We start from the raw sequence: 12,206 nt of genomic DNA, 5'->3' as shown, positions 1-12,206 counted from the left end.
ACTACCTCACTGCAAGCATTTTACTGTCTGCTGAGCAAATGGAAAAGAAAATGAACAGTGAAGGACTAGACCAAGATTTGAAAAAAGTATTAACTGAAAACATCTCCTAAGTTTTCTGACTGGGCAGACCCTCATTAAAATGCATGTGTGTCTACTGCCAAGATTTATGACTACAAAACAACAGAAGATGCCTTTATCTTACACTCTCAAGTACACGTTTTCAGTGGGTTGGGTTACATCGGTCAAACCTTGTAGAGCCCTTCTTATATTCTCATATATGAGAAATCAAAGAAGTTCAGACTGAACTGGTCCAATCTTTTCTCAAAGCTCATCTGCCTATTTGTTTTGTTCATTTAACAACTACAGTTTCAAAAGTACATAAGTTACCTTCAAAAGCGTTGAGTTACCGATTTCTACCACTGTCACTCTATTCAAACAAAAATACATGTACCCATGTCCTGAAAATTATTTTACTGAGTGCATAGAGAACTCAATTAAGTTGGTGAAATTAGCTACAAGTAAGTTCTGCAATTGTTTTGTGGGTGCCCAGTGCATCATCTTATCAATTTATATTAAAAGGATCTGACTTGCTGCCAGCAAAAAGTCACATTATTTTCTTAATCCGTTCCTTGTTCTGGAAGTACTGTAAAACACCTCATTTATTTGCCACAGGACTATTGACCTGGTTATAATGCACTGACCAAGTGCAGAAAGATTCACAGACAGAGCATTCATGCATATACTCTGTTCCTCTTCCCTACTTAGCACAGCAATCATGTGATGATTCAAGTCAAAGCAACTTATTGAGTTAAAAAAAAAGGCATAAAATGGCTTGAACGAGATGTAATCTCATCTACGGAACCTTAATTGTGGGCCTGAAATAACTTCTCCAGTCAGTATCTGTATGATCTTGAAAGCACTTGTGCATGTGAGTAACAGGCAGCTTTTCCATTTCAATTACCATATTAGTCCTGTTTATCTACAACTGCTTTCTCTAATTAAAGAACGGGTAAATTAAAAGAAAAGTTTTATCTCTTAGCTACACTGAGGCTGAAATAAAAGTAACATGTCCAAAATTATTTGCTGCTAGTTCTTTCCCCCTATCAAAAGTCTTTGAAATTTATGACAGGATTTAGCTTGACTTTACTGTAAAAATAAAGTGAAAAGTAAGTTTTGAAGTTTATACAAATACGCTTGCAGTAATAGCCTTTACTTTAAATTTTAGGAGGATTTCACCATTTCCTGTGTTCCCTCATTCCTATACTCCTCAGCTTGCAGTATACATACACACGAGCAGCAACTTTCAAAATCAGAATCAGTAAAACTTGAACAGAAGGAAAACCAGAAACACCTAGCTATATCCAGTATAAGGGAAATAATAAATAAGCTTTAGCTCTTGCTGAAAAGCAGGATTTAGGGAGGCTGTTCACAGAAGCTTCCACCAAAACCATTCTATTTCAGTTGGAAGAACTCTAGAAGATAAATGAAGCCTAAATGAAGGACTCTGGATTCATAAGTACATATCATACACTGGAGAGAAAAAGATTTTACATGTCTCTAATTTTTTTATAGGTCAGTTGCAAAAGCCTGCAACATAAATTTTATCTGCTTTCAGTAAAGACATAAATGAAGCTCAAAATGAAAAAAGAGAAATAACTTAAATTGCAGTAAAATTGCACCTTGTTTAGATAATATAAGAGTAATTTGCTTCTTTCCTCAATATTTGTTCTGCCTTTATTTTATTCCCATAGTAGATGTGAAGACAGAAAAGATTCAAAGTGCTTCAAGATCTAGAATGCTGGAATTTTCCCCCCAGGTGTTCATAAAACTGGATCTAGGTTTTGAACATTGGTCTTTATTAGCTTACTTGGAAAAAGTTTTGAGCAATTTTATTTTAGCCTGTCAATACTGTTATCTAAACAATAGTAAACATACTTATTTCACTTTCATATATAACATTTTTAGCTGAATTCTAGTTGAAAGACTATTTGAAAACATGGTTATTTTCAACAGGCAAAGGTTTACAAAGCTGTGAAAGAAGGTGGAAACTAAGAGAATGTAACAACCTTTCCAAGCCTCCTTATCTACTATGAGCCAAGTGAAACAGCAAATGGAACATGTAATACACAATATGCATTTAGCTATACCTGAATGATCAAAGGTGTACAGTCAATATTATTGCCATACATTTATTTATATAAACATATAAAAAAATTAGAATAGGATTTAACAGTTTACAATTTCATAAGCATAAACTCAAAGTTGTAATGGTCAATAGTGAAGCTACAGGACTTGGGAAACCTTAAAATAATTTGGAAATAAAATTTTAAAAAGCTTTTGCAAATCCACTCTTCCATTTCCTGTTGGAATGACATCATTCTTCTGTCAACTACAGCAGGCTTTTATGCCTCATTTTGGCCACTTCTCCCACAAGCCTTCAAGATTTCTCATTTGTCATTCCTGTTGTATGCAACACCCACCTTCCTTCTCCTGAAGTGCCATTCTAAGATCCACTTCTGCAACTCTACCTACAGAAAAAGTAGGCAACTAAAACATTCCTTCACTGTGTCAACAATGTGCCAAGCCATCAGCTTTCACAGTGTACGCTGTGCAGCCTAACATTTATCTCACTTTACCTTTCTTATTACACCATTATGATTTTACCCTCAGTACATCAAATCTAAAAGTAGGGATTTCATGTAAAATCACTTTGGAGAAATTCTGTCTATTATTTTTGAGTGCTACTTGCACTATCATAAATATTCCATTGTGCCTACGTGCATCTGTGGTACATGTACACATGTAATCCACATAAAGAGAAAAGAGCAGCCCATTTAGTTTTACACTGTACTACATTTTAATCCTTTGCTGGCTCTTATCAATTTATGAAACTGAATTGGATAGCTGCAGTTATGCTTTATTTTCTTTTTGTTTCATTGTCTGAAAAGGCCTTCTACTCTCTAAACCTAATTCCTTCTCTTTGAAAATCTAAATTAAAATTCAGCTAAGAGTCTAGGAAATGCTTCTGTTGACACAGGTCAAGGTCTATCAAGACTATGTTCACAACTGCTATTAACCATATTTCTGGATAGTCTTGGAGGCAGACTTGAAGCATTTTCACCTTTTTTAAAATTTGAACAGAACTGGTTTTTTTTATTAGGAAGAATATGTTGCCTACACATATTAAATGCAAGCCTGCCATGAGATGATATTATTGACCTGCAAGTGATAAGAACTTCAAGTCACACTTCAAGTCCTCCATGTATTTCTTCATGCCACTCCATATAAAAGTGAAATACTTTACTGCCTAATATATTTGTCTTTGGTAAGAAGCACCAGAGCTTCAGTAATGTCAATGAAGTTCTAACATACAATTTGTCATTAATGAGGGGGGAAAATGTAACTAGGATTACTAGTTTTCTAACTGCGTGGCATTCCAAATAGGAAAAATACCAAACTTAGATTACTTCAGCAAACTAACTGCACAAAGCATTTGCAGAAACTAAAAATGGCTGAAGATATAAAACACAAAACCACAACAAAAAACCTGTAGACATTGCACAGAAGCACAAGATATAATCAATAACTCAATTTAAATTACAAATAAAGTGCTTCAAGATGAAGAAAAAAAGCCAAAAAATCAACACTGGCAAGCATGTGGCTGAAGTTTACATGACTAAATTCACTGAAATTAAAGCACTTGTCACTGGAAATGTACAGCTTAAAGCTAAATGAAGCCCTTCCTCACATACATTTCACATACTTGAAACTATCTCAGTACTGAAAGGAGAAAAAAATAAGCTTATTCAACTTACATCTTTTTCTGACCGATGTGGGAACATCGATGATTGGCTGTAGTACATGTTCTCATCATGGTAGTCACCATCAACCCCCTCTACAAACTTCTTCCTTGAAGCACCAAACATGCTGTTTGTCACCTAAATAAGAAGAAAATTTATTATAGATCATATATTATTTGATTTGCTACATAGTTGGTACATATTTTAAATATATATCTATGGAAGCATGGTTAAAAACCCATCTCTAAATATCTGAAAATTCCTCTTAAAAATACTTTCCATATATTGCCAGTGCAATGGTTCTTTCAAGAGGGATTTTCATGTGACATAAACTCATATTCCAGAAACAACTGGGGTGGGGAAAGGGGACATATTTTCATTTTTTGGAAAGGTGTTGTTATGTTTATTTTTTGAGCTCCATGACCTTATACCCAAGCTTATGTAAAACTACAACACATCAGAAAATAAAAGAGCAAACTTCCCTAGTTTTCCTCTCCTCACGTAAACATTCAGCCTAAAAGGAAATAATTAAAAATATTCTTTAGAGCTCAGTCACCTTAAAAGATATAGCAAAAATAGAAGAGAGAAGAAAAAAAGAAAGCTCTGCAAAATCTTCCAAGTCTCATCATCAGAACTTGGAAAACCAGCTTTCCACTTGACCCCACTCAGATCCATCACTAAGTAAGAGAAGGTTGAGCTTAACCACACTCAACAACCTCATCACAGACTGGCAAAGTTACTGCACACAGCCCACAGAAACCCTCCAGATTTTATTTTACCCTTGCTCCCAGAATCGCCCATGCACACAGTGCTGCTAAGTCAGGAAATGGAAACCAGAGAAACAGCAGCCACACAGCTGGTCACAGGACCTTAATTCATTAGAAAATTCAATCCTGCAGCAAGGTCACACAATGTCACTAAAGCATCTTCTGCACACAGTGCGTTCCTGACTTGCATTTCATCACCTGACTATGAAGCTCTAGGCCAGCACAGTGTGCACTAACCAAGCCCTGTTTTAACCACCCAGGTTAATGTTCAAACCAGAGAAGTGGCACATGCAGGTCAGCACAGAGCAACTTCTCTGTTTCTTGTACCATATGGAGAGAGTGCAATCCAACAGGGTGATAATCAACCCTGAGATACTGCCCTACATAACTTATCTTCACAAGGATCTTTATCATCTTGAAAGGTAAGGAAGCTAAGGTACTTATGAAATGCTCTGAACCTTAAATTTACTATCTTCACTACAGCATTAGACAAACTTGAAAAACATAGAATTTTAAGCTTCTTTTTTTAAAAAAGCAGTCAGTCTGCACTATCTTAGGCTCCTGCTTGAAACTGAAATTTCAAAATATTTATTTTGGTTGGCTGCAAGAAGAGTTACTTTCAGCCAGAAATCCTCTTGACAGAAATCCCCGCTGACACAAAATTACTGGGATATTCCTCACAGTATGGCTTATTCAAATTTTACCTTTACTGATGAAGATTTCCAGTCAGTATTTAAATAACATGGCTGCTCCTAGACTGGTATCAATTAAACCCCATGATTTCAAAGTCACAGTACTTTTCATTAACAGTAGTCAACACCTGGGATGCATGTGATACAGCTATACTCGACGGAATGATCTCAAAACATTTGGCTAAACAAGTCTACTGCAGTACTCCTACAAGAGCATTTCAGATATTCAGACCACTGATACTCCTGAACAAATGTAAAATCTGTTACAAATATGTGAAGGATGGCACGTAAAGGTACTGCATACCTTCCCCAGATGAAACTTGTCTCTTATGTTTTTCACAAAATCTGTGCAAATGTAAGGCCCCAAGCACTAGAATGCAATCAGCTGACTTTCACACTTATAGTGAAGCTTTCATTACACTGTAAGCATATCCCACTGTGTTAATCCCCTTACAATGCAATTATCACCTACCAGATGGGATGGAGCATTTAACAGGCTAAGGGGATTATCTTGTCCTTTGCTCTGCCTCAGAAAAGTGCAGAGAGATGAGCAGCTGCCTTTAACTGCAGTAAAAAGGATAGTGAAATGCTTTGGCAAAGCTATCTTCAGCAATGAAGAGAAGCTGGAGTCTCACCCAACTACTACTCCTAAGAAGCAGAAAAGAAGCTTCTCACAAGTCTCAAAGAATTCTTTGGTACTCCTTTGACAATACCTGGGATAACCCACATAACCTTCTCTTGTAATTTGCCACAAAACCTTCTCTTGTGATACATCACCAGAATAACAACTGAATTATGACAGAAAGCAAGTCACTGATGCATATGTAGTACTGTACTAATGAATTAAGAAACCCTGAGCTACAATACAGGAGCTATACAAGAGGCAAAAACTATTCTCTTTGACCCAGCAGATCTTGATCTGCTTATTTCTGCAAAGGTTTACACGTGGCTGGCTACGTATGCACTGTAAAGATTTCTGAGTCAATGGGTCCGAGCTCTCTAAATATATGTCTATAGCTGCTGCAATAAAGTTAGTATGTCCAAATATATTTTTTCTACTGAAAAATTGAAAGAGATTTTAAATTCTCCACCAAATTCAAACTTTCTGAAAGACTATTTTCTATACTGAAAATCATAAATGACAGTGGCCCAAAAATCTAATCGAGACTATTCCCTGAAGACTGATGAAGTACAATAATACTAATATGGAGTCGGACACGGGCATGATTATAAAGAAAGAAAAAAAGAAAACTTCGAATAATTAGATAAATATTTATTTTTTTAATTGGAAAACCACATTTCTACATGACACCTAACAGAACTTTGCTGATGAACTCCAGAGAAAACAGAGCAGGCTGCAGCTGTAGGGGAACAGGGGAAGGCTGAGGAGCCTGCAGTGCTACCCAGCTGCATCACTGCACCCAACTACCCTGAAGACCTCCGAAGATTTTTGCTGACACTTCCTCAGAACAGCATTTCTGTATGTGATTTTGTGTTGTTCAGAGCTGCCAAGTGAAGCAGTCGCATGCAGTGCTCAAGCTGTCCAAACTCCCACTGAGGGAAGTGGCACAGGCACTGGAGGGCATTCTGGCAACCGCCTGCACCCCTAACAGGATTCCACTGCACTAGAAAGAGCTGTCACCTGTTCTTAGGGTGAACCACAGCACAGATCACAACAGAGAAATGTGCTGGTACAATTCACACCACTATTCAGGCCTGTCACAAAACTAATAGCACAGTAACATGCAGCAAGCTGCTAAAAACCAGTAACAGATAGAGCAGGAACTGGGATTAGAGACTTAAACTGCAGCTGCTGTAGCCAGGTTGCTTACTTTGTGCTCATTCTGAAGCTAAAACCAGTAGGCAATTTATCTACTTCCCAATAGTCACCGGTGACAGTAAACGGCTGGCAGACTTCTGATCAGAGCACTTATCCCCATGCAGACTTTTATATTACAGCAGGTTTATGCAATGACAGTGTCATACTGTTGCCAGGTTAGCAGCAGGCACCTTCCAACCCATGTTAACTTATTCCAGTATTCACTAACACGCTCATTAGTCACTCATGCTACAAGCATATGCACAGATATTGGAAAAACATTGCTGTGGTACTCTTTGTAAAAAGGTGTGAGAATAACTGGGTCTGTGCCAAATGCAGGCAGATCTGCAGATGGAACTTTGTTGCTTATTTCCTAGGACAAAAAGCCACTGGGAAACCTCATACAGAGACTGCAGCTCACTTTTCACAGACTGACAGATCACTGCCCAATCAGCTATGAAAGTAAATACAGCAAAGTTCATGAAGCCCTTACAAATAGATCTCAAACCCTTTGGAAAGTAACAGTGACCTGAGGTTTTTGACCTTCAGGTACAGGGTCTAGACTGGTGAGGTGAAGTAAGGTAGAAATCAGCTCTTGTATTTCAGTTCCTCTTTCATAAATATACATACACACACACACATGTGCCAACACAATCTCACAGAAGTGGTATGCCAATTACATGGCAATTTTATTACGAACAAAATTCTTGTCTCTCAGACTAATGTCATGCAGATCCCTCTCCTAATCCTCTAATTACTCTTCCTGTTCTACTCTGGGAACTCAGTTCTCTGTTGCACAAGACACGCTGGCAGTGTAACCATTCATTAAAAATGTAAAATGGTGCACTTAGGTCAATTCATTCTTTAGTGTAACGTTGCAAAAGTATTTACAACTCCTACTGGTAGTCCCATGCAAAATATTATTAGAAAATATTCATGGTGGCAGAGGAAAGAAAGGGAAGGAACTACATATTAGGATGGAGTTAAGAGAACTAACCTAACACATGGCCACAAACCACATTGTCCACTTCTGATGAAGTGAACACATGTGGTTCTTTCAAAGCACAAGCTGCACCTGGGTCAGGGCAGCCCCTGGTATCAACAGAGGCTGGGGGATGAAGAGATCGAGAGCAGCCCTGCCAAGGGCTGGAGTGTGTTGATGAATGAGAGACTGGACATGGGCCAGCAGTGTGCACTCACAGACCAGAACACCAACTGGATCTTGGTATCCAAAGCAGTGTGGTCAGCAGGGTGAGGGAGGGGATTCCGCCCCTCTGCTCTGCTGAGACCCCCCCGGAGAGCTGCATCCACCTCTGGAGTTCCCAGCATGGGAAGGACAGTGCCCTAATGGAATCAATCCACAGAAGAGCCACCAAGATGATTACAGGGATGGAGCACCCCTCCTATGAGGAAAGGCTGAGAGAAATGAGATTATTTCGCCTGCAAAACAGAAGTTTTGAGGGTATTTTAATTATGGCCTTCCAGTACCTGAAGGGAGCCAACACAAAATATGGATCACGTACTGACAGGACAAGAGGGAAATGTTTTTAAACTGACAGCGAGTAGGTTTAAATTAATGTTACAAAGAAATTCCTTACTGTGAGGGTAATGAGGCACTGGCACAGGCTGCCCAGAGAATTTGTAGATGACGCATCCCCACAGTTTTCAGGTTGGATGGGGCTTTGAGTAACTTGGTCTAGCGGAAAGTATCTCTGCCATGGCAGGAGTCCGGAAAGAGATAATCTTTAAGGCCCCTTCCAGTCTAGGCTAGTCTATGATTCTATGTTTAAAGCTCAACTTCAAGCTAATGTTCATCGAGCAAAATGCAGTCAGAAACCTGGTAAGACCTTTAAATTCTTCTGTGGAACATTTCCTAACAACAGAACAATTAGAAGCACTGTACAAATGTTATGAACTTGAAGGATCTAATAACCAGTTTGCTGTGGTCATTGACCTTTATCCTTCAGCTGAGAAAATAACCCAAAACAACAATCAATACTTATTTTACGAAAGATATAAAGAGAAATATTTTTAATTGGGAGGAATACTGCAGTATAGCATAATTCAGCACACAAAAATGGCTCACCAATAACTGAAAATATCTTATTGAAACTGCATTTGTATGAAAAACTATTAAAAATTTTGTCTTAAGCCACAAGAAAATATTCTTCAAAATTTACTTATAAAGTGGTTCAATGACTGTATAGCGATGTTAGTTTAACATCCTGAAGCAAATTATACTACTAAAAAATGAAAACTAATTATATTTTTTGTTTTGCCTTATTACTATAGGCAGTGCCTGAGGAGCGCTCACTCACACCATTAACATAGCCAAATCTAAACTAAGATGATACTATAAAATCTCAGAGGAGAATGAATACTTTTAATTTTCCACAGAGTAGAAAAACTAACGTTGAACTACAACTGATTAAACTCATCATCTTCATGAGATTAAACTATACACAGTAATACAAGTTGGGGAAAAAAAAAAAAAAAAAAAACATTTTAGGAATTCTAGGAGTATCTTCTCTTTCCTGCCTCTCCTGTGACTACAGTGTTTGTCAACAGGCACATTACCATTACATGGAAGCAATTAAAAGTTGTAATCTCAGTTTGATGTTACAGAGCTTTTACCCAATTATATACTATTGCTTCTGATGTTGCTGCCTAGGTCTTAATAAGCAAAGGCAATCATTTACTGCATTTCTTTCATAAATCACTGTTTTCACAGAAGATGACATATTTACACATCGGAAGGATCTACAAAAGTGACCCTTAATGAGCCTTTTAGTGAGAAATAAGAGTCTCTCAAAATGCCTATTAAAAATCACATGAAACACCAAATGAGCCTGCAATTTAAGTCAAAATACAGAATCTGGAAGCCAATCAGTTGGTTTGCTAGCATAAATTCAATTTATAGTAAAAACTACTACAGTTTATGGTCCTATTTCCCAGTGTCAAAGATAATTCCTATTTAACCTTAAGTGGAACTGATATACAATAGAATATAAATTACCAAGTTGCTAAATGCAAAAAATCTGTCAAACCCCAAACCTTTAGCAATAGGTTAAAGCTATCAAAAAAAGATATGAAAAGTACACTGGTAGAAATAGATTTCATTTTCTACATGAAAGACAAAACAAAACCATAAGTTGAGATCCTTTGTTTTCTCATTTCATAATCACAGTCTGTGATTATGAAATGAGAAAATCACAGTCTGTCCACTTCTTCAAGGTGAATGATAACCCTTACCAGTACACTGTATGACTATGCTATGGTAACAAACAACAACTTTGTAGTACCAAAAGAACATCATCATGGCAAACAGAATATTTCACTATATTTCTCTTTTTGTTAAAAAAGATGGGTTTTTTTCCTTGATTTGCTTAATACTGGCACAGTTTTGTACCCTTTGTAAGAATACAATAGTGTAATAGGTATTTTGTTCATGTTTTGTTTCTGTGTGACCCTACCTTGGCAGGGGGTTGGTCTAGATGGTTTCCTAAAGTGTCTTCCAACCCTAACGATTCTGTGATGTTTAACAACTGGCTTCACATTTTTTTATGTCAGTCTTCAATTTCAATCTCAAACATGGAAGACTAAAAAGACCACCACAACATGAGAGACAAACCTGTCAAAAAACTTTTAAGTTGGATAGCCTTTAGGATAAACTCCAGGTACTTGTGTCAGATGATAAATTGATTGTTTTCCAAATTCACACAGCACTGTAGAAAATAACAGCAATTACAGACTTACACAGGTCAAGTCTGAGTAGTTGAAGATGTTAACTGATCTCCTTAAAACACTGCATAGTCTTTCCTCTCAAAAAGTAACTATGACAGACAAGATGTACAGCAACCTAAATGCAGGAGCTCCACACAAAAATTTTGAGAATCAAAGAAATAAAGACATATAGTTATGATTTTAGACTACCCTCCACTCATTTTCTCAAGATCAATCATCTATAGGGTGAAGTTTTCCAAATATTCTACGAATAATGCTTTGAAAAGCTACACTAAAACTGTGACCCTATGCTGCATACAAACTATATGCAAGAAATGGCAGTCCCTAACATCAAACAAGCCACAGAAATTCTCCTGAACAAGATCAACATGCTAACTGCTGTTACCATCTTTAACTCTTACAAAATAAACATTTTAAAACACTCGTGAAATAGCACAGGTGGAATAGGAAAAACTATCCTACATTAAAATAAGAATAAACCAACATTGAAATTACTAAAGCTGAACTTGAAAATTGTGATTATAAGAAACTCCACTTTGTCTTGTAACATGGTTGACACCATGCCGATCCTAGGACAAAGTCTTGCAGGTTCTCCTTCTGGTATAGACACAATGCTTGAAATATATTAGCAACCAACAGTAGTTTGAGATATGACTTCTCTTTAAGCTGGATGCCTTTTATGGGTCTGATCAATGAGTTATACTCATGGGGAAAATAATCTTCTGATAGACCATTCAACGAAATCCAAACACACACAAACACATAGACTTCTGCAAATCTGCTGCTGCCTTTCTTGCATTTTCAAATACAAGAAAGGCAGCAACAGATTTGCAGAAGTGACAAGGGCAAACAATCTCGCATTCCATCTAGAGCAGTCTGGGGAGAAATCAGGATGATGCCACATGCATTCCACCTTAGTCAATGACATGACCTGAGAAGGAGGAATGTGTCTCCTCTGCAGACACGGCAATGAAATCACAGGTCCTGACTACCACACACATCTGCACACCCACACACATACTGTAAAACACACAGCTGTATTTTCTTGTCAAGACCATGGTTTAAGGAATATTGTCCATTGGGAACAATGACTACCTGTCTGATATTATTATAAAAATAAACTTTTCCTATAAAAACTGGTACTCTGTTAATGTAGGAATGGGTGAATCTCAGGAGAAATTCAGCTGTAAAGTCTGTAAATAAATAAGCAAAAAGCCCTCAAAATTCCATTCCAGAAAGATAATGAAATATCTTCAAATACCCTCATAATAAACTTATTACTGCAGTGACACTTTTCCTGGCTCCTAAAAATTTATTTTGTGAGTTCCTCTCAACCACTATTTTACATCTCAGCCATAATAAAAAACTACCATTGGAAGGTATC

General features: G+C 37.3%; 1 protein-coding gene across 7 annotated transcripts in view; it reads right to left on the bottom strand.

The window, feature by feature from the left end:
- The window catches only part of CNOT2 (CCR4-NOT transcription complex subunit 2), an 83,968-nt gene that overhangs the window by 30,186 nt on the left and 41,576 nt on the right, over positions 1 to 12,206 (bottom strand). For 4 of the 7 annotated variants that reach the window (XM_064419495.1, XM_064419489.1, XM_064419488.1 and 1 more), the window contains 2 exons: positions 3,816 to 3,938; positions 2,481 to 2,528 (listed from right to left, as the gene is read on the bottom strand). In XM_064419495.1, coding sequence (XP_064275565.1) covers positions 2,481 to 2,528; positions 3,816 to 3,926 — 159 coding nt within the window. In that variant the 5' untranslated portion in view covers positions 3,927 to 3,938. Of the gene's footprint in view, positions 1 to 2,480; positions 2,529 to 3,815; positions 3,939 to 12,206 lie in introns of those variants that run through there. The other 3 variants (XM_064419490.1, XM_064419494.1, XM_064419492.1) reach the window with 1 other exon arrangement.

The sequence above is a fragment of the Passer domesticus genome, chromosome 5 (assembly GCF_036417665.1).
Source record: "Passer domesticus isolate bPasDom1 chromosome 5, bPasDom1.hap1, whole genome shotgun sequence".
NCBI lineage: Eukaryota > Metazoa > Chordata > Aves > Passeriformes > Passeridae > Passer > Passer domesticus.
Note: the sequence above shows the minus strand (reverse complement) of the source record. Positions and strands in the feature narration are given on the sequence as shown.